Genomic DNA, 24,278 nt, shown 5'->3' with positions numbered 1-24,278 from the left:
CGGTCTCCGTCTGCGACCTGGTGCCCGCAGGAGCAGCAGACCACTACCCCGAACACTCCACGGTAACTATGAACCCTGTATCTGAGGTGACACTGCGCACACCGAGCCCTACACAGACGCCTCACGACACTCCTATACCGGGCGTCTCGCACGCGCATATAGCAGGCGCCTCGCACACGCATGAGGGATCACTGACGCCTAGCAGGCTGACACCTCCAGTTAGGCCGGAACCAGCAGAACCACCGGCACCTGTGCAATCACAGCCAGTGCTACGTAGATTGCAGCGACAGATTAGACCACCTGATAGACTTAACCTGTAAATATACTTGTAAGAAATTTCACCCCATGGGGACTCTCTTTTAAAACAAAGGGGGGGGGTGTGAATGTAGTGAACTACATATACCTGTCTGGACACGCCCCCCCTGCTGACTGCTCCTGTGGCTCCTCCCACAGACCCCGGTATAAAGGCGATTGAGGCCTGAGCCCTGCCCTCAGTCTCCAGGATGTAGCATGGTGGTCAATTGCTGCTTGTTCTTTCTTCCAGTCAATAAAAGCCAATATCTCACCTCACGTCTCAGAGAGTTATTGATGGTGCATCACAAGGTTAAGAAACTCCTTGAGTTGATTGCTTTTGTTGATGACTGTATGTTGAGATCCATTTTTATTTTCCAGCATGTTATTAAAGTAGAAATTAGTGGGCAGTAGAGTGGTTGTTAGCGACTTCTGAAATCATTGAAAACCCTTCTGGAGTGATTCAGCCCCTGGGAAAATTCTAGGAATTACTACAGTATGTTTATTTTGTATTTTGAGATGGAGGCAGATCCTTATTTTGATTTGCCTATTGAAATCGGCAAATCAAAATAAGGATCTGCCTCCATCTCAAAATACAAAATCAACATACTGTTGTAATTCCTTCATGCCCTCAGGATCATCTCTGTCACATCTCACAGACTGCTCTTCACTACTGCATTAAGTTATTCAAATTAGTTATTCAAGGTGAGAAAACTTCATCTACTTTTTTTTGTCAGCCCACACAGCTGGCATAGACACTTCTGTGCATTTCAGTCTTTCCCAAAGTATTGACATTTGTAGACTGCATTCATGTCCTTAAAGAGACCTGCTTGATGTTTTCCAGCAGAACCTGACAGATCTTCATGGTTCAGGTGCACAAAGACCACACCTTCTGCTTTACTGTAATGCCCACGTCTTTCTGACCCCTGGAAGCAGGCAACCATCCCTTCCTATTATTGCAACATTCATTCCCAACATTTCTCTGTAACTGTAAGGGTGTTGTTTGTATTATTGATATGTTCCTCTAAGAGTCTGTTACAAAGATTGCAGCTGGTGAACTGGATGATAAAAATTGTAAAACATAAATGGAATCAATGGTGCTGAAATTGGTTGCATCAATTTCAGTTCAGTGCTTCACTAAGAAACAGCTGCTGAAAAGGTGCATACTTTCATTTTGCTCAATATTTGATGTTTGGAACTAAGGCAAGGTCCAGGGTTAGGTAGTTGTAAACCAGAGATCAAAGCCTAGGGTCGGGGGTAGAGAACAAGTTTGTGAATCAGTAACCTCAGCCTCACAGGTACAAGAACATCTTGACAATCAGAAGATCAGGACTTAAACCTCACAGTGACTGGCAGATATTATACTAAAAGGGTCAAAGGTGAGTCTGCAAGTTAACCTTACATTGGTACCAACAAAGAATACATACATCATTAATGCCTCACTGTCCTGTGATTACTCAGTGATGGTCACTCCTAGGACAGTGTAATAACATTCACATGAGATGACTGCAAAAATATTATTGCAAAAATATGATATCATCCTGTGTGGAAATGGTGAAGAAGTCACTTCAGGAATGCAAGGGTAGTTATACCAGAAACTGCCCAGCTGAATTTCCATAGTAGTTAAAACAGTCCTTATTGCTTTCCATCATTGATAAAGTTAATTTACAAACTCAAAGCAAAAGAATCCAATTAATTTCTAGGTTTCATTGTATTACAGCTTATATATTTTCATGTAATGTTAATGGCATTTAATATAATGGGAAACTATACTGATTCTCAATATTGGTTTAAGACAGAAAAGGATTGCAAATCAGGAAGCAAATGAGTAAATTTTTGCCCACCACCCATATTTTCCACTGAAATTATAACAGAAAATGAGAAATAAAGAGAAGTCAGAGTGTTCAGCTGTAGATGAACAAATTAAATGATTTTAATGTTCGTCACCTGCTGGGAAAAGCATGATCTTGATGCTTGTTCTGTGTATCCAAAGGAGGGACCTTCAAACACTGATGTTGGCAACTTTAGCACCTCTTGTAGAAACTGATCAAACTTTGCATATATCATTACTCCATTTGAGTCTGATATTTGGGAGAAAATATCTGGAAGATATTAGCAGAAAATAAATACCGTTAAAGGTTTGCAAACATGTGCTATTAAGTAACATTTACAGTATAAAATAAGTTACACAGTTTAACTACCAAATTGTTTAAAAAAAAATCAAAGATCAGGCTCACTACCCCTGCCTTAACAACTAAGAATGAGCCTCTACAAAACATAATTTACATTTATTTAGCAAGTATGTGAAATATGATCCTAATAGTTATATTGCAAAAGTAGGGTGGGAAATAGGCTGTGACACATTGTTTCAAAGGCCATGTTGTATTTTAAAGGGGAGGAGTGTAAAATGCAGAAGTGAATAGACTGATCTCTTTTGAAGAATTTGATAACAAGATGAAGGCATCTACTCCAAGAAAGAACCACAAGTCCTACAAGTTCTGAAAAGCACATGCAAATAAAATAAAACAGTATAACATTCCACACATTTTTCCGGATGAAAAGCGAGAATCCTATTCTTTGTCCTTAAATTAATTGCACCCGTTACATTAGCACGGAGCACGAACGACAATGGAGCAGTAGGGTTAAATGTTTTTCCTGAATCACGTTAAGCACTGTACAAAACGAGATGAAAAACATGCACACTTGAAAGAGACACCCACATGTAGGGGGCCCAATTGATTCACCATGTGATCATTCAGCCATATATGCACTTGCCACATTCTCGCAATTGATCTGATATGGTTCATCACCTTTCTATCATGAGAAAGGGCTTTAGCTGTTCAGATTAAGGTCATTTAAAAACTTGAACAGGTGGAAAATTAGAGGTTCAGCTGGCTTTAAAAATATTTTGGACTGCAACTGGAAAGGTTGGTTTAGAAAGGTTACTCTCCAAGAAGTACACACTTGGATTTCAAAAATTTTCTGACTGCTGACCAAGAAAATAATCAACCTAATGCACAAACCCTGAGATGTTTTTCCCCCTTGAAATCCCTTAGATTCAAGACAATATGCTGAAATGAAGCATGGAATGCCCTTCCTCTGACACTGCATCACTGCAGGAGTCCACATGTTCAGCAGGAAGCCCGTTAAAGAGCAGTCTGGGGAGTAAAGGTAGGTGGGTTAGAGACAGAGAAAATGTGGAGCAGTTATGTGTCCAGTCAGACCATCATCCTTTGGGATGCGGGCATTAACAGTTAAATTTGATGAGGATGCCAAGAAGTAGCCTGGTAGGTTGGTGCTGGGAGCCCCAAGCAGATTTGCAAAAATGATGTAATTAGAAAGCTTCAGGGAATCCACTTGCAGCATTAGCTATGCACAGGATTCCTGGTGATGGACAAGTCCAGACAGGCTCTCATTAAATTAGGACAAAGCTGCTCCTCTTACCACACAGAGAAAGTTGATGTATATTTTAGGGAATGGCAGGCTTCACCAGTTAGAACAACAGTTGCGTCTATTGCAGCCAAATGGCTATTACATTTACTATGGATCTCATTGCTATTATGGGCACACCCAAGCCCACCCATGTTAAAATCACAATATGTCGGGTTTTCATCAGCCATTTTAAGCACATTTTTGGCAACTAAACCTCACTGAGTCAGAGGTTATTATGGATAATGAGCACTTTGAATAAGGATTAAGCCAAAGTTCCAATCACTGGTGACAATGATTATACCACTGCACTCTCAGAGATAAAGGTTTCTTCTCAGCATTTAATGTATTTGAAAGGTCTGCAGAGGGCTGTTTACGAGGATATCCATAGAGGACAGTGTTTTCTACCAAATGTTTCATTTCAGAATGTCACTGTCTTGCTTTGTAAATAAATGGCGACTGGGCTTTTGTTGTGGTTTCAACTAACCAAAAGAACAGTGATCCAGCCACTCACTAAATGAATTGTACCTCCCAAATGGGAAATTCAGATGAGAACAACAAAGTAATCTGTTGTTTTCCTTCAGATGTTACACATCTATTAAAGAGAAATAGTGAGAGTCGGTAAAACATATTTGTCCCTAAATGTCAGCCTACTGCCTTAAGAATATTTTAATATTAACGGTTTTCTGTGCAACCTAACTCACTGTCAGGATTTAGAATTGGAGAAATTTACAGCCAGAAATTTGTTATTCTCACACGGTGCCCATGTGAGAAAAACTGTGTTATTTCACTTAATCCCATTTCCCAACAATCAATCCAGAGCCCTGCAGATGGTATGTTTTAGGCCTTTCAGGCAGTGCGATCAAGGCATGTGACCTCCGGCCCAATAGTAAAGGATTTTCTCAACTCTCCTCCAACCTTTCCAATGATAAAGTTAATGAGCTAGTTAAAGTCTTCACTGTTAAAGAAAAAGAAATCCTTCACTGTTAAGAAACTGTCCCTCACCCATCCGTAGCCTGATTCTTCCAGCTACGTAATTTAATCCAGAACAACAATTCACCAGCCATCAATTACCTGGTAATCAATCACAACTCCCCTTCTAATAACAACCCTGACACTTAATGTCCCAATTCCCACAGACCCATGCCACAACATCTCTGCCCCATGGCCCTTTCCCCCAAAATCAATATCTTGTGTCTTCTTATATCAATATCTGTGCTCCTGAAATTTTCAGCAGGCTGGCCTTAAATCAAACATACAATTGCTTGCAGAATACTTTTTAACATGCCTTTTATATGCACTGTTCAATATCTCTCATTCAGCGAAACAGGCAATTTCAACTTGAGCAGCTTTTTCCAAACCTTTGTATTAACAATTCACCTTTTCAGCCATAGTCAAACACTTAAAATATTTGAAGTAGAGAGATATTATGTGAAATATTGATGCACATACATTTTAAATGTGAAATGATATTCATAAAGTGATGCCAATATTAGATCGTCACCAACTTTTCTGACAGTTGTTCATCTGTGCAATTTCACTATGTTACAAAATTTTCCAACTATTTTTGTGCTTCAAAAGTATGTAACTAATGTAACACTTGCCCAACAGGCTGGTATAGGTCTATGGGAAAAGGAGATCCAGCCACACACCAACCCCACCTCCTGTACACGCAGGCGCTGTGAGAATCGAGTTTATGCCTCGTGCCTGCCCACAGTATCAAACCCAAAACAAATACTGTTATGAAATACACTTTAAAGAGTTTACTAAAATTAAAAGAGTATTAGGCAATACAATATATATGCAAGGGAAAAAAACAAAAAGGCGCCAACTTATCAAAGTTCAGTCAGTTTAGTGCGCATCGTTGGAGCTCAAACATCGAACCATTCGACCCCTCGTCGCTTGCCTCCGACCTCCACGTCTTCGCACCTAGGACCACGCCCGGTGGTCTTCCGAGCAGTGCAGCACACGTCCACCTTCCTTGGTGTCTTCCTCCCGACTCTGCACCAAAAGCCCGCAAAAAACCCCTCCCCCAAGTTCCCAGCCTCACAAGACAAAATAACATTCCCCATTGGTTAACAAATGAATACAATTACCATATCAGCAAGTATAAAGCAAATCAACTGCGAGAGAAACACTTATCAGACAAAGATGCATTCCTACTCTTAACAAACCAAAAAAACCCTTTTTGAGTAACATACATGGGACATTGTACATTCTCTCCCCACCAGCAAATGTCATGCCCTCATGGCATTACCAGAGTTCTCCAACGCTTCTTGCAACACACAAAACCCAACCCAGGTGCAGAAAACAGTGACATAACTACCCAGAGCAGTAGAAATCACACTCAGTTCTCCTCGCACCACATATGTCAACCGCTCCGGTGGGGCGCCTAATTCTCTGAGATCTCCATACCCCTTCTGCCCCACTGGGCTCCCTCTTCACCTGCGAACCCACTGTCTCAGACTCCCCAGGTCTACCTGACAGACCCTCACCCCCTTCTTCACAGGGGTCCTCCCTCACCTGAAATCTCTCCAGCTCACGCTCGGGTTCCACCCTCTCTCCCCCCAATGTTGGCTGCCTCTCCATCTGACCCTCAAGACCTTCCCTCCTCTCACCCAACTCAGTATGGGAAGGGCCAAGAGCCTCCTCTTCTGGTACTGGAGTGCCAGCGAATGGGAACAGGGGCCACTCATCCGAGTCGTCCTCTTCCGAATCGGTAGCCATTCCCGGGTGAGGGACCCGTCCCCGCTCTTCAGCAGCAGGCTCTTCCCTTTCTCCGCGCCCTCGCAGAGTCCTTGTACTAGGCGCAAACTCCCACTCGGGCTCCTTATCCACCTGCACCGCTTGACCCAGGGGCAGCAGGTGATTCCGATGGAGTACCTTGATAGGCCCTTTCCCATCCTCAGGTTTCACCCGGTAAACTGGCAGGTTCGGCATCTGGCTCTCTATCACATAGGGGCTGGCCGCCCATCGATCTGCCAACTTGTGCTTACCAGGGAGTCCCAAATTCCGTAAAAGGACCCGGTCACCCAGCAATAATTGGACAAACTTCACCTTTCGATCATACCGCATCTTATTCCTCTGATTTTGTTTCATAGCCGCCACCTCGGCCAACTCGTACGCCCGCTGTAACTCCCTCTTCATGTCAGACACATACTTTAGATAGGACTTCCTGGGTAATTCACCCACTTCACCCCCGAAACACAAGTCAATTGGCAACCTCGCTTCCCGCCCGAACATCAAATAGGGCGAGTACCCTGAAGCATCATTGCGAGTACAATTGTAACAGTGAACCAATTGTCCAACATGACGACTCCATCTACTTTTCTGCCCAATCTCCAGCGTCCCGAGCATATCCTGTTGAACCTCTCTGGCTGAGGATCTCCCTGTGGGTGATAAGGGGTAGTCCTGGATTTCTCAACCCCAAGCATAGTCAGTAATTCATGGATAAGGCGGCTCTCAAAGTCCTGCCCCTGATATTCCAATCCCGGACGAGCACCCCACAAATGTAACACTTGCCCAACAGGCTGGTATAGGTCTAGGGGAAAAGGAGATCCAGCCACACACCAACCCCACCTCCTGTACACGCAGGCGCTGTGAGAATCGAGTTTATGCCTCGCGCCCGCGCACAGTATCAAACCCACAACAAATACCGTTATGAAGTACACTTTAAAGAGTTTACTAAAATTAAAAGAGTATTAGACAATACAATATATATGCAAGGGAAAAAAACAAAAAGGCGCCAACTTATCAAAGTTCAGTCAGTTTAGTGCGCATCGTTGGAGCTCAAACATCGAACCATTCGACCCCTCGTCGCTTGCCTCCGACCTCCACGTCTTCGCACCTAGGACCACGCCCGGTGGTCTTCCGAGCAGTGCAGCGCACGTCCACCTTCCTTGGCGTCTTCCTCTCGACTCTGCACCAAAAGCCGCAAAAAACCCCTCCCCCAAGTTCCCAGCCTCACAAGACAAAATAACATTCACCATTGGTTAACAAATGAATACAATTACCATATCAGCAAGCATAAAGAAAAACAACTGCGAGAGAAACACTTATCAGACAAAGAAGCATTCCTACTCTTAACAAACCAAAAAAACCCTTTTTGAGTAACATACACAGGACATTGTACACTAATATCAAGCATGTGGGACAGCAGAGAAGTGCATTTGGAGCTCCCGTGACCCAGGTTCAATTCTGACCTTGGGTGCTATCTGTGTGGAGTTTGCATGTTCTCCTTTAAATAATTGGGTTTCCTGGGTGCTCTAGTCTTTTTCCACATCCTGAAAACTGTCCTCCTTGGTAGGCTTATGAACCTATTTAATCGTCGCTTGAATGTAAATCAATGATAGAATTAAGAGGTGCTGAGGGAAATGTGGGGAGGTTAACATACATTAGAATAAAAATTGGTGCTTGATGGTTGGGCCAAAAGGCAGCATCGCTTTTTGACACATCACAGAATGTTGATGATGTGTAAGGCAATATATAAATAAATCTTACTTTCTTACATATTTCAATGTGGAGGCAAGTGATTACGAATAGTAAAAAAAAAGTCAACATAACAAACATTCTGTACACAATACTTACATCTCAGTTTATCTAGAATCTTCCCTCCACACATTGTTGCTAATGCCACTTTCACAGCAAAAACCGATATTTTGCCATGGCTTTCTCTAAAAAGAATCAACCACAATAAAGCAATTTAAAAAACAAGTGATTTTACAGTAATCTAAAAACACAGATGCATGAAGCTAATCTGTTTTATCAGAGAAATTTAACTTTACTGCCATTTACATTGACTGTTGGAGTTCTAAACAAAGGAATGAATTATCTCCATAATTTGAAAATGTTAAAACAGCATTTTTTTCAGTGGTGTTTCTTTCCCATGATACACATGTATTTGAGTATCAGTGATTGATGGTTTAAATTTCAAAATAAAACAGTAACTTCTTTATTTGGAACTTGAATCAAATATGTTGCTCTATTTGATTACTTGGGGGAAGTTGAGAGGAATGTGGGGAGATTATGCAAAAGGGAAAATCAGCAGAGAAAAGGGATTAGTCTGTGAACTGGAATGGATTCAATGCACTAAAATGGCCTCCTCCTGTGTCATAATAAAAATGGAATAAAACTGTGGTTTTACGTTCTCTTCAGAAGTTATCTAAGAAAATGGCAGTGCGATGGCAGCACGCGCGGCCATTCCAGGAATGACTATCTGTTATCTGTAAGTAGAGGCCATGCACAATCCTGATTTGATGGGGACAGATGTGAGAAGCATGGAGGAACATCTAGTGAAACTTCTGACATGCCTGTTTCGCTACTGCTGCTACTGAGCAATCGAAAAATCTCCAGAGAGGAAGGCCCCGAATCCTTGTTTTGCTTGTTGCTTGGTGGCTGGGGCCGGGGTCGAAGTGCTCGGCAGAGATGGTGCTTGGTGTCGGAGGGCTGGTCGGAGGCTCGAAGTTTTTCGGATGGACTCAAAGTTGGCTGTGGTCGGATGCTTTCAGAGGAGCTTTGTGGTGCTGGAGGTTCATGGCAGGAAGAGTTTTTCTTCCTTCTACTGTCTTCGTGAGATGATGGGCTATCGAGGACTTTGAGACTTTTTTTAACCGTGTCCATGGTCTGCCCTTATCAAATTAAGGTATTGCTTTGCACTGTTGTAATTGAATGTAATAATTATGTGGTTTTTGTAAGTTAGTCTTGGTCTGTCTTGTGTTTTTGTGATATCATACTGAAGAAACATTGTGTCATTTCTTAATGCATGCATTACTAAATGACAATAAATGAGGACTGAGTGTCCTGACAATCCAGTCTAATCTAATCTAATCTAATCTAATCATTGGGTCTGATACACAACTGTTTTCCTGTCTTGAAGCTGAGAGTCAGAACTAAGTCAGGTTATATCTTATGTAAAATATCATAAACTTTAACAGTCAGTACCTACAGGGTGTGCCATCTGTTAAATGAAGTTTTGAATGAACTTTCCAAAAGAGATTCAGAGAAATACTCACCCCCGCCCACTCACACATAATCAGTGGTACAATGTGAAATGTATTGTCAGGGTAGCAGTGGAAGCAGATGCAATAATGGCATTAAAAGGGAGCTGAATAAGTATTTGAGAGGAAAGAGTTTAAAGCTGTGTAGAGATGGCAAGAGGGATGGATAAATTGGAATGACAGGGACTTGACAGATTAAAAGGCCTTTTCCATGCTGCAATTGTTCTGTAATTCTGTGAAGTTTATTGACCTGAGTCAAGTCAGCAAGATCGATAAAAGCAAATCCAAATACCACATCCCACTAACTGCACCACTAATGTCAGGCACTGTTCAATGAACTATACTTATAACACTCACTCACCACTGCATCTATAAATCCTGCACTGTATTTATCCATAAACCAACATTTCTAAAACAGTTAATTCCATCATTATCAAGCTGCTTTTGAGAGTTTATAATCATGTATCTTGGATAATGACAATGACCATACTTCAAAACAAATTTACCAGTCATAAAGAACTTTAGACATTCCAAATTGGATTTGAAAAGAACCATAATAATTTGCTATTTCCTTTCTTTCCTTTAAGAGCAATCCTAAAATTCAGGTGCTTTGCCACAAACACTCAGAACACTGCCTTATCATCCACATCTCACCCAGACACAACACACATCTCAAAAAAGATGGTGCAACTTGAAATAGAATCATCTGACTGGAGGAAGAATAGTAGTCTCCATGAACTAACCCTATGAATGAAGTAAAGCTGGCAGTTACTGTGATATCATTGCCGAGTGATGAAGGTGAAGCTATTGAGGACAACATTTCAAAACCTAATCCTCCTCCTCACCTGCCATATCAATCAACTTCCTTTGCTCCCTGTCTCCCTCTCATATCCTGGATCCCTTCAAAACACATTCTCTTCTATGTTACATACCATAAACAATGTAAACGATCCCCTTACTTTCCTTTTCCCCACATAGTTTCCTTTAATCTCTACTTGTGTCTTTTACATGTTAAATATCCAATAAATGCAATAGGACCAAGAAACACAAGAAAAGGAAACAGTGATGCTATAGGAATCTAGATTCCCAACGTCACTTACTACGTCACTAATTCAGCTCAAATATTAACACGGAGTATAATTTAGATGACTGTATTGAGCAAGATCTGCAAAGTGAGATTCGACTCAAAGGAATGAAGGACTCTGTAAATGTCAAGCTACTGGTAGTCAAAGCACCTGTTTGGCTGCTAATAAGGTCACCTTCAGAAGGCTCCTGATGGGTATGCACATTGAAATGTTTAGTGGACTGAGGGCTCTGCTTAGATTGAATTCATGAACTACCATAAAATCTACCAAACTCTGCCTTAAACATACACAAAAGGCACGGCCTCCACAGCTGGCTGGAGTGGTCAATTCCAAAGATTGACCACTCCTTGGCTAAAAAAATAACTCCTCATCTACATTCTAAAAGGTCATCCCTCTGATTTGAGGATGTGTCCTCTCATCTTAGACACTCCCACCACAAGAAACATCTTCTCCACATCCACTCTATCAAAGCCTTTCACCATTCGATAGGTTTCAATGAGGTCACCACAATTCCAGAGCCATCAAATGGTCTTCACATGACAAGCCATTTAATCCTGGAATCATTTTTGTGAACCTCCTTTGGACTCTCCTCACTTTCAGCACATCCTTTCTAAGATAAGGGGCCCAAAACTGCTCACAATACTTCAAGTGAGGCCTCACAAGTGCTTTATAAAGTCTCAACTTTATTAAATCTGACAATGTTATGTGGAGTTGGAGATGATTTCTTTGTGGCATGGAAATGATGCTCTATTTCATTGGTATTTAATTGACCCAACAATGACATAGTATCTGATGGACAATGACACAACTTGCCCTACAGCACGTCCTTATGGTGCGAGCTCAGTTGCTGCTATTGTGTCTTTGAATTACAATACATAGAGCAACTTGTAGCATCAATGACTGTTGAGGTTCTGTACTGGGGAGTGTCAGTAGCTCTGCTGTCTTCTTGCAGAGTAAATATTTTCCATTCTCCCAAAGCAACCATTCAATTGTTGCACAAAGAGACTATTTTCTGCATTTGGCATCTGGTATGAGAGTTCTGTTCCCACTCAGTCTAATTTTCTTCCAGAATAGAGCATACATTCACTAATAGTGACAATGGCTCTGGACACCACACTATAGGAAGGATGTGATTAAACCTAGAGAGAGTACATCAAAAGTTATGCAGGAATGTTTTCTGGATTGGTAGACTTGAGTTATAAGGAGTTTACATAGGCTGAGATTGTTTTCTTTGGCTGGGGGTAGGAAGAGTGTGGCTTTATAGAAGTTTATGGGTCATAAGTTAGAGGGCATACATTTAAAGTGGAAGGAAAAAGTTTTGAAGGGTACTTGAAGACAAGTTTTACCACACTGTGAATGTTGTATCTATGCAACGACCTACCAGGTGAGCAGTGGAGACAGACATAATTATCATGTTTAAAAGACATGGCCAGGAATGGTTTAGAGGAATATGGGCTAAGTGAAGGCAAATAAGATTTACATAGATAGCCACCCTGGGCAGCATGGACAAGTTGGGCCTGTTTACATGTGGCGAAACCCTTGTGCATCACTGTGCATTTCTGAAAAATAAACTTTTCTTTGATTGAAGGTGACATATAAAAAGTAGCAAAGAACACAACAACTCAGCAGAGTGTCATCCCATTGGGTCTGGACAATTAAAGTCAAGTTCAGCATTGCCAATAAAATTTTAAAACTAAGCAAAAGAAAATGCAATAAAACTTACCCATCATAAGCAGCAAGCAGGAAGCTCAACAATAAACTAATGGACTGTTCAACATTTATCTGATGGGTGGTTGGCATTCGTTTGTTCAGCTGGTAAAGTATTGTGGAGATGATAGCTTCCAAGCGAGCCACGCTGAGTTCAGCATTCAGATCCATTGTATTCAGTCCATTTTCTCTGAATGCCTCTATTACATTCCAAACATCTACCAGGTGCACTAAACAAGTAAAAAGAAAAATGGATGAGTTTCATGAAATAGGAGGCAGTTAAGCCTGGCTGCCTCAAACTTCCCATCTACTGGATGCAGGTCTCCTCCTTAACGCCTCCTTAAACTTGCCTTTGCTACTGTCCACTTTATGTCAATCAGTTTCTACTGAGATCAATCTAGTCAGAAACTTAAGTCTCTGTAGCTTTTTAAAAATTTAAATATGATATTATACAACTTTTGTGTTCTATCTGTATTTACACTGGGCTTCAAAATCAAATATCAACCAAAATATATGAATCTTCAGATTTTAAGCAATATCATCAAGCATTCCATTTCTTTATTCAGCTCTATGGAAAACATTTTGTTATTGCAAGACATGAATCTTCCTTTGTTACTCATCTTAATACATCTTGGGCACATCCATCCTCAGGATTCACACTATCTACAGGAAGCAATATCCATCGAAGGTCCACACCACTCTGGCCATATCACCTTCTCAAAGCTACCATTGGGCAAGAAGTACAGAAGCTTCAAGTCTCACACCACCAGGTTCAAGAACAGCTCCTGCCTTCAACCACTCAGTTCTTGAACCAATAAGTACAAACCTAATCATTGCAGTTTAGCAACACTAATTTACATGAAAATTGACTATTATTTTGTTCTAATTGTGTTTGTTTTTGTAAAAATTGTATTTAATTTATGTGTCATTAATGCTTTTCTTTTGAATGTGCCTCTATGATGCTATGTACCTGTGATGCAGCTGCAAGTAAGATTTTCAATGCACCTATGCATACATGTACTTGTGCATAAAACAGTACAGCACAGTATGGGCACTTCAGCCCACAATGTTGTGCTGACTGATAGAAAGCATCTAATCCATACTCCCTATGCAGTCCACAACTTTTCATTTTTCTATATCTGGGTGTCTGCTTATCCAAGAGCCTTATAAATGTCTCTATTGCATATGTTGCAAAAGAACCTTCTTGAACCTTCTGCCCAAATTGACGATAATCTAAAAATTCTCCTGCATGCCATGGTAATTTTGAGCAGAGAATATCATTGATTAATGAATTAGAGACAGTAATAATGAACTCTTAAGGAAAAAAGATGAGTCCTGTTGGTTTACAAGTATTCACTGTTTACTATTACTAAAAGTATAACAGAGATGGATTGAAATAAATGAAGCATTTTAGAAAAACTGTTTAAAAATTATAATAGTAATCTTTTAAGACAACAATTGAAAAATAACACCATTTCTAAAGTTGTTATTGTACCTCATATACAAAATAACAGCTTGAGTAATATAAATGTTTATTGTGGAAAAATAAATATCCATTGAGGTGCTAAATGACATACAGTATTTACTGTTATCACTGAATATCCAGTGTTCACTCATAACCAACAGATGAAAAAAATAAAAGCAGAGTGAAAATGCTAACTTGCCCAGTTGTTTACTATCCAAATACTGATGTGAACATCAAGTCTCTGAGGATTTCAAAATGCTTCATCTAACGGCAAATGTTCTTGCAATCGTCTACCTGGTGCCAAGTTGGCGTGAGATGTTTCCTGTTCTCTTGAATTGTCAAAATTTATTTGCTGCTTCATTTGGAAGTAAAGATAATTATCATGTATCTTTCTCTTATGGATGGGGTATAAAAAATGTAAAGAGGCGGCATTGTGTGCAATGTGCTATTGAAATTCCTTCACTGCCATCTTGGGCATGCATGCCATAGATTTGCTATCTCTGCATTTGTAACCACCATCCAGGCATCTACCTTTCACTGCGTAAAAACCTTACTTCTGACGACATCTACCCAAATCTTCCCTCCACTCACCCTATATCCACTTTAGCATATGATAATTGACTTTGACACAGAATATGGACACAACTCTGTATGAAATTGTAAATTCAGGTCTCTGCATTCTTTTCTGCTAGTTTGTTGCAGATGACATCAACCAGTGCCCTCTCCTCTATTATAAAACCATATGTTTATCACAGATTAGATGGACAAATTTGCCAGAGTTAACTCATTGAAAGATTTTTAATTCATCTATTCTAATACACAACTGTCTCTCAAAAAGTAACATCCAATATTCATCTAGGAAGCTGTGCCACTTACTAAGTTATTAAGTCAACAACTTTCTATAACAATCTTAACCTGCCTTTAATGAGTTTGAGCCTGTTCTCTTCTTGCATCCTCACTATTCAATTAACAGCAGTGTTTCAAAGCTACCTTCTTAATTCTTTTTACTGCAATGTTCATCTCCATGAAAATGTCACTTAAATGTGTCTCCTTTCCGGGCTTAAAATCCCTGGTTTCCATAACTCTTGTTATAGCTCAAACCTTTTACCCCAATCATTTTGTCAATCATAATAGGTCAAATTTTGGTCAATAGCATGTCCAATCAGCTTAGTCATGACTTATCCTGATTTGTATTCAAGTGCTCTAAACAATGGAGTTCAACATTCAATGGCTTTGTTGAGTGCTGTTCTACCAAGTTAGAAATACAGCATTTGGTCACTGAAAAGTTTCAGGTCTTATTCAGAATTAAAATTGGTTTTTGAACAGAGAATTATTTATGTAAATGTCACACTTTCTGTTTATTGTATACTTTCATTAAATTTGATTTACAATTGTTCATTCTCTTTACAAAACTTATCCAACTCGCTTATAATTTCAAAGGTTCCAAATACCTTTCTAGTTTTCACTTATCTGCAATTTTTACTTTTCAACAAAGTACTTAACAAGTATCATGAAGGTCGGTTGGAAAAAGTACAAGGCCATAGTTTTCAAATATTCAGCTGAATGAACTCCCAATCTTGACGAAGCTAATATACCAAAGGAAATTTGTTTTTGACAATCCAGAAATTTCCTCATGGTTCTCAGCTAGATCCTAATAGCTCTGAGATTGTTTATCAATATTTATGGACGGTTTAATCCAGTAACAACACCACAAAATTTCTCCACAACTTCAGCACAAGGAGGTAAATTTCTTTCACACAACTTCTTACACTAGGGTTTTTTTTACAAAAACTGAGCTTCCTAGCAGGAGCTGGCTAAGGGGATTTCCATGGTTCCCAGAGTGTAAGAGCACTTCTCTTACAGGAACAGTGTTTCACCTGCCTGAGCCTCTGAATCCTTGGGAGCAGATTTCCATTCTCCTTCCATCAGTGTAGTATCCATTCATACAACAGCAAGTCAACATTATTATTGGGAGATTTTCTTATGATACAATATGTCCGGCTACATGGAAAGGCACATGCTGATGGCTGCATTCTTTGACATTCTTTTTGAACTCACAAATTAAGTTCTTGTCTTTGTATCATTTTCACAAACAGTATTCAGGTGACCTACAATCATTAATACAATAAAAGTACCTATACCAATTAATAAAAAACAATCTCTAAATCTCCTCCCTCAGCATATGCACTATACTGACAGGCCTCGTGTATCCTTGGCATAATCTTTATTGAACAATGTCCTTACTACAGACTGGAAACTTCCCTCAAAGCCAGGTACATTTATCTGTGGCCTTTGTGCTAGCTTTGCCCATTGAAACTGTAATTGACTCCCAGTCACGGGTTTGCTACCATGCAAAGTACTGAGAGATGGTGATTGATTGAATTTCCTGCAAAAGCCTTCTGCCATTTGGGAGAAAGAAGATAATGAAGGATGTGTTTGTGGAATAAAAATGGAATTTAGAAAGAGGACCATGAAGGGGTTGAGGGTGAGGGGAAGGGGATCAGAAGGGTTGGCAGTGATGGAAATGTAGGGAATGGAGCAAGAACAGGGTTAGGGAGATGAAGTTTATTAACAGGCGACAAGATGTAGTGAGGAGAGGAGACAATCCAAAGACAGATCAAGGACATCAATCAGATGGGGCCAAGGGTAAGGGTGAACGGGAATGACATTTTCACTACACCCTCTGACAGTAAAGTGAGACCAGGCTTTGAGAGACATCAAAACTGGTCCCATGGGTGTCATTTCTATTCTAGGTCTAGACAGGTTTGAACATTAAATTCTGCACAAAACTTAATGTTCTCCTTATGCCTCACTATTTCTGTAACTGTTTTCCACTCAAAGTTCAAAGTAAAAATTATCAGAGTACATACATGTCATACGTACAACTGGGAGATTCTTTTTCCTGCAGGCATACTCAGCAAATTTATAGAACAGTAACTGTGTACAGGATCAATGAACAACAAACTGCAAATGCAAGATTAAGTTAATAGCAATAAATAACAAGAACATGAATAACACAATAAAGAGCCCCAAAAGTGAGATCACTGGTTGGGGAACACCAGAAAAAGAATGAGTGTAGTCACCCTCCTTTGTTCAAGAGCCTGATGGTTGAGAAATAGTAACTATTCTTGAACTCAATCTGTGAAACACAGTGTAATGTTTACTATATTAAAGGTTCCACATTGTTGTAGGCCATTTGGTCAAGATGAAAAGTTACAATGTCATAGAGTGGCAAGATCAAATTTCAAAGTAAATTTATTTTCAAAGTACCCATATGTCACTGAATACTATCCTGAGACTCATTTTCTTGCAGTAGAACAAAGTGCAAATGAATCAATGAAAAGACTAACAACTAATGTGTAAAAGATCAACAAACCAACTGTGCAAACAAGATAATAATGATAATAGCAACAAAATAGATTAATAAATACATGAGCTGTAGAGTCCTTAAAAGTGAGTGAGATGCAGGCTCTTATGCATAATTCAGTGTATTCAATTTTTTTGGTCCTGTCCAGATTATCAGAGGTGGATACTAAAAAAGTTAAGGAGAAAAAAAGATATTTAACAAGAATTTGCCTTCCTTCATGTTGCATCAATTTCACATAGGCTTTGTAGCAGCTTGGGAACAGCTACTTGGAAGTAGGTACTGACGAGATGTCAAGGGTAAGCTTTTTATTAAAGAGAATGTTCAGTTCGTGGAAGGGGCTACTGGCAATGGTGGTGGAGGAAGATATGATAGGGTTTTTTAAGAGACTCCTAGACAGGTATATGGAGCTTAGAAAAATAGACAGCTATGGGTAACCCTAGGTAATTTCTAAAGTAAGTACATGTTTGGCACAGCATTGTGGGCCGAAGGGCCTGTATTGTGCTGTAGGTTTGCAGTGTTTCTACGTAAGTAACCAAAAAGCTGCATTTTCAGATATACTCACCATTACATTTTTTCTGCACAAATCGAAGCTTACATGCTGTCCTATAAGTGGATAAACGAATGCGATCCAAGTCCTGGGCCCCTGAATTGAACAAAGGTGGAAAAATACCTTACTACAGAAATAATCACAATATTCATAGTAAAATAGCAAATGCCAAAATTGTGAACTTTACTGAGCTGGGGAACACTGGCTCAGAAAGCCCGATGATTCTTTGAAAGAGGCAAGTTTTTTTAAAAATTCATACACTCGTGTCACCAGGTAGCATAGTGGTTAGCACAACCTTTACAGTACCAGTGACCTGGGTTCAATTGCCATCTCTGCCAGCAGGGAGAATGTATGTTCTCCCCAGACTACATGGGTTTCCTTGTAGTGCTCCAGTTTCCTCCTACAGTCTGAAGATGTACTGGTTGGTAGGTTCATTGGTCATTATAAATTGTCCCGTGATTAGGCCAGGATTAAAATTGGGAGATTAATGGTTGGCATGGCTCGAAAGACTAGAAAGACCTACTCCATGCGGTATGTCAATTAATAAACTTCACACTTGCTAACACTCCTTTTGGCTTATTCTGTAACATATCAATATATTTCTGCTTTTTCCAAAAATCTTCATAAGAATTAACTATTTTGGCATCATCTTTGAACTGCTAGATTCCATAAGGCATAGGAGCAGAATTAGGCCATCTGGCTCATCAAGTCTGCTCCACCATTCAACCATGGCTGATCCTTTTTTCTCTCCTCCTCAACCCCAGTTCCCAGCCTTCTTCACATAACCTTTGATGCCATGTCCAATCAAGAACCTATCAACCGCTGCCTTAAATACACACAACAACCTGGCCTTCACAGCTGCATGTGGCAACAAATTCACCACTCTTTAGCTAAGGAAATTTCTCTACACCTCTGTTTTGAGAGGGCGCTCCTCTATCCTGAGGCTGTGTCATCTTGTCCTAGACTCTCCCACCATGGAAAACATCCTTTCCACATCTATTCTGTCTAGGCCTTTCAACATTCAAAAGGTTTCAATGAGATCCCCCCTCATGCTTCTGAATTCCAGTGAGTAGACACAGAGCCATCAAACATTCTTCGTATGATAACCATTTCATTCCTGAAATCATCCTGGTGAACCTCCTTTGGATCCTCTCCAATGCCAGCACATCTTTTCTGAGATGAGGTGCCCAAAATTGGTCACAATACTCAAGGAGAAGCCTCACCAGGCTTCATAAAACCTCAGCATCATATCCTTGCTCTTGTATGCTAGACCTCTTGAAATAAATACCAACATGACATTTGCCTTCCTCACCACTGACTCAACCTGCAAGTTAACCTTTAGGGTGTTCTGCATAAGGACTCTCAAGTCCCTTTGCATCTCAGATTTTTGTATTTTCTTCCAGTTTAGAAAATAGTTTGCACGTTTGTTTCTACTACCAAAGTGCATGACTATGCATTTTCCAACATTGTATTTCATTTGCCACTTTCTTGCCCATTCTCCTAATCTGTCTAAGTCCTTCTGCATACTATCTGTTTCCTCAATATTACCTGTCCCTCCACCAATCTTCATATCATCTGCAAACTTTTCTGTAATATCATAGGCTCTTAACTTGGTAAGCAGCCTCATGTGTGGCACCTGGTCAAAGGCCTGAAAGTTCAAATATACAACATCCACTGCTTCCCCTTTATCTTTCCTACTTGTAATCTCCTCAAAGAATTTCAACAGGTTCGTAAGGCAGGATTTTCCCTGAAGGAAACCATGCTGACTTTGACTTGGAAACCAGGTTACTGATCTATAATTTCCTTTCTGCTGCCTTCCCCCTTTCTTAAAGCATGGAGTGACATTTGCAATTTTCCAGTCCTCTTGCAAAGTGTCCAATGATATTTGAAAGATCATTTCTAATGCCACCACAATCTCTAACGCTATCTCTTTCAGAACCACAGGGTGCAGATCCTTTGGTCTGGGTGACTTGTGTACCTTTAGGTCTTTTAGCATTTTCAGCACCTTCTCTCTTGTAATAGTAACTGCACCCACTTGTCTTCCTTCCCACACTACAACATCAGGCATACTGCTAGTGTCTTCCACCATGAAGACTCATGCAAAATACTCATTTAGTTCATCAGCCATCTCCTTGTCCCGTTATTATATCTCCTGCCTCATTTTCTAGCAGTCCTATGTCTACTCTCTTTTTTATCTTTTTAAAATCTTTTTATTAATTTTAAACAAACATAAATAAAACATCAATACAGAGAGTTTGAGAGTACATAATTAATAGGTTAAGTATACATTCAGATAGATGATAATCCATATATAACCTCCCAAACTCATAGTAATTGCAAAAAAAGGAGTAAATAAGAAAAAAAAAATCCCCAAAAAAGAAAAGAAAAAAAAAACCTAACCAACATGGGCCATTGCATTATGTCAAATATACACAGTAGTGTCAATAACTCCGTACCTCCATCCAAATAATTAAGGATAATAGAAGCAGGGTTTAGGAAAATTCACTACTCTCATTTCTCTTTTATTTTTAACATACTTGAAAAAACTCTTACTCTCCAGTTTAATATTATTTGCTAGCTTGCTTTCATATTTAATCTTTTCCCTTCTAATGAGTTTTTTTAGTTGCTTTCTGTAGGTTTTTAAAAACTTCCCAATTCTCTATCTTCCCACTAATTTTTGCTTTGTTGTATGCCCTTTCTTATGCTTTTACAATAGCTTTGACTTCCCTTGTCAGCCATGGTTGTATTATTTCACAATTTACGTATTTCTTCACTTTTAAAATACACATTTCCTGTGCATGCCATTGCTGCTCTGCTGACATCCCTGCCAGCAGCTCCTTCCAATTTACTTTGGCCAACTCCTCTCTCATACCACTGTAATTTACCTCATTCCACTGAAATACTGCTACATCAGACTTTACTTTCTTCCTATCAAATCTCAAGTTGAACTCAATCACCTTGATGTCACTGATTCCTAAGAGCTATTTTACCTTAAGCTCCCAATCACCTCTGGTTCATTGCAAATCCAGAATACTGATCACCTAAGTAGGCTCAACAACAAACTGTTCTAAAAAGCCATCTCTTAGGCATTCAACAAACTCACTCTCGAGATCCATAACCAACCTGATTTTCCCCAATCAACCTGCATGTTAAAATCTCCCATGACTCCCATTACATTGCCCTTTTGACTCGCTTTTTCTATTTCCTGCTGTAAGCTGTGGTCCACCTCCCAGCCACTGGTGGGAGGCCTGTATATAACTGCCATCAATGTCTTTTTAACCCTTGCAGTTTCTTAGTTCAACCCACAAGGATTCAATATCTTCCAATCCTATGTCACATCTTTCTACTGATTTGACACCATTCTTTACCAGTAGAGCCAGACCACGCCCTCTGCCGACCTTCCTATCCCTCCAATATAACGTGTAACCTTGGTCATTCAGCTTTCAACTACAACCACCTTTCAGTCATGATTCAGTGATGGCCACAGCATCATACCTGGCAATCTGTAATAGTGCAACAAGATCATCCACCTTATTTCTTATACTACACACATTACCTTGAGTACCATATTTGCTATCCTTTCTGATTCCTTCAAATCTTGTACAAAATGATATATCCCATCAGCTCTCAGCAATTTATTTCTTCCTGTTTAAATAACTTAAATGTAAATTGTATTTCATTTATCAGAAGTTCATCTCACTCTCAATCGCCTCAAAATTCACCAGTTTCCTTCTGTGGTAAAGATGGTTCAAAGTCTTATTAAATGCCTCTATGAGTTACATGACAAATAGGAGCAAGAGTTTTCCATGCGGTACCTTGAGCCTGCCCGACTATCCAATAATATAAAAGCCAATTTGATCTGAGGGATTAACTCCATTTTCTGCTTTGACCCCATTACTCTTAAATCCCCTGCAGTGCAAAAATCTTTATCCCCAAGCCTTGAATGAAATCAGAATTCACTTTCACTATCTTGGGATAAAGTGCTCCAAAAGTTCATGATTCTCCAGAGACAAAAGAAAATTCTTCTTTATCTGATCTGGACAAGACCCTACTTTAAAACTGTACACCCTAATTTCAGATTTCCTCACAAAGGGAGCATCTACCATTTCAAGACTCTTCTGAATCGTATGTTTCAGCAAGTTTACTTCTCGTTCTTCAGAATGTCCTCATAAAACAACTCTATCCTAGGAATCAACAGAGTGAACCATTGTCTAAATAGACTCTAATGCAAATATATTCCTTCTTAAATAAGACACAAGTTATATTTAGTACTCCAGTTGTGATCATGTCAACCTGTACAGTTGGATAAAATCCTACACTTCATCTTCCACCCTGATCACTTGCTATTCCAGCATGCTAATTTCCTGTGTTTAATATACAATTTATTTTCAAAGCAGCATTCTTGGTCTCCCTCCATCCAAACAATATTCCACTTATTTGACTGTTGTGGGGGTGGGTTTTGGGGAGAACTTGGCTGCCCATTCAGGTTTTCCCATCAGTGGTATTCAATGTGCAAAACTGAATAAAAATTCACTGCAATGCTATACCTTCCAAAAGGTTTAATCATTAGATGAGTTCCAAAAATTACCACATGACATGGACTCTAAGTATCCCATGGCACCAGTAGTCATCACTTCTTTCTCATCCAGTTCCAGCAGAAATAGCTTAAAAATGGTTAGATATCCATACTCTGAGACTTTATTGTGTCTAAATTGACCACTGCATTTGGTAAGTTACTTCAGATGAAAGAAATTAATTATACATGTCATATATTGAAGTATTTCTCAAATGTTTTTAGGTATGTCTAGATCCAATATCTTTCATTCACTGTTCCCTGGAGCTATTCATTATTTCAGTTCAATTCATTTTGTTATTTTCCTCAGTTGTTTCCCCTACAAAGCAGAAAGGCTGTACATCACAAAGAATTAATTTACAGTGAATCATTTTGAGCCATCCTAAGGACATGAAATGTATAATACAATTGCAAGTTCCTCTATTATTGATGGTTTCCTATCCACTCCTTTGAGGTGGGTGAACATTAATCCAATTGGCATTCCTGAGAATATCCGTCAAAAAAATAAACTACTTTGAATGGATTTGTTCTATCAGTTTTTAATTATCACTTTCTATTCAGTCATGCATCATGTATAAATTATTTTACCAACCAGTTTGTAATCTTACACTTTGAATGTTAATATCAATGGAAACTTCAATATTCTGCCTTGTCTTAACATATCATTTTGTATTTCTTAATGCTCAGACATTCCTTAATACATCAAGTTATACTTTATTACCAATGTCATTCCTAACCAACAGGATTATTTGATTCTGTGCTTTGTTTTGTTAATTTTTTCTATTAACCACTCTCCAAGGTGTGCATAACTATATACAAAACCAAATCCACACAAGGCAAGTGCTTTACTACTTTTTGACAGCATTAAAGCAGTGTTGCGTGTCACCTTAATGTTGCTTATTGAAGTTACATTAAGAGTAAGACCTTCAGTTGCAATGTTCACAGAAGAGTGCTTTTGAATTGCCCTGTGTAAAACTGAACCAAAACTACCTTGTCTGACTGACACGTTGCTAGTTCTCACTGCGGCTGACATTCAGCACAGCAGGTCAGATATCTGCATCCAGCTCGTTGTAATGTCCAGCAATATATACCACCCCCTTCCAGCTCATGAGAAGTGTTCCAACTAAATGAATAGACACTGCAATGATGGGAGCAGCTTGGGTGTATATATTCAAGGGTCAGAGGACTTGGAGAGGTACTGAAACAATTTTTTTGGCTGCATTGCTTTTTTTTTGAAACTGGTGATCATAATGATAACAAAAAACAATAGACAGGTGTCTCCACATGCACGTGAATCTAGTCCAAGTATGAAGAACACATTTTGGGGAAGTCCGCAAGGTCACCAAAGGCACATGCCTACTCTGCCTGCTCCTATGGTTTAAGGAAAAGTAGACCAAATATTAAGGTTAAGGAATATTAAGGAATGACTCCAAGGTTAGGCACCTATTAGTAGACATGACTGATCTCCATAGGAAAAACTATCAAGGTACATGTATGATGCAATGATTGAGATCTGTGACAGTTTCAAGGAACACATTAGTAAAACCTGGCTTTTCTGTGAGTCAATCAAAACATTTTCATACCAATAATGCTGACGCCATTTGGGGAAGCTTTACACAAAGACAAGATGCCAGGGCAATCAAAAATCTGCAAAAGTAAACTAGAGAACACTACAAGGACTGAAGACAGTGGAAACTTGGGGCAACACAAAAAGCTGGAGGAACTCAGCAAGTCAGGAAGCATCTATGGAGGGAAAAGACAATCTAGGTTTTGGGTCAAGATACTTCATTAGGACTAGAATGAAAGCAGCTCAGAATA

General features: G+C 39.6%; 1 protein-coding gene across 9 annotated transcripts in view; it reads right to left on the bottom strand.

Annotated features, from left to right (window-relative positions):
• The window catches only part of dtna (dystrobrevin, alpha), a 186,975-nt gene that overhangs the window by 117,980 nt on the left and 44,717 nt on the right, over window positions 1-24,278 (bottom strand). For all 9 annotated transcript variants that reach the window (XR_009514055.1, XM_059980402.1, XM_059980411.1 and 6 more), the window contains exons 3-6: window positions 17,903-17,983; window positions 12,525-12,738; window positions 8,308-8,393; window positions 2,239-2,393 (exon numbers count right to left, since the gene is read on the bottom strand). Coding sequence is in view for 8 of the 9 variants with exons in the window: in XM_059980402.1 (XP_059836385.1) it covers window positions 2,239-2,393; window positions 8,308-8,393; window positions 12,525-12,738; window positions 17,903-17,983 (536 nt within the window). In the remaining variant the exon portion in view is untranslated. The remainder of the gene's footprint in view (window positions 1-2,238; window positions 2,394-8,307; window positions 8,394-12,524; window positions 12,739-17,902; window positions 17,984-24,278) is intronic.

The sequence above is a fragment of the Hypanus sabinus genome, chromosome 1, assembly GCF_030144855.1.
Source record: "Hypanus sabinus isolate sHypSab1 chromosome 1, sHypSab1.hap1, whole genome shotgun sequence".
Taxonomy (NCBI): Eukaryota; Metazoa; Chordata; class Chondrichthyes; order Myliobatiformes; family Dasyatidae; genus Hypanus; species Hypanus sabinus.
Note: the sequence above shows the minus strand (reverse complement) of the source record. Positions and strands in the feature narration are given on the sequence as shown.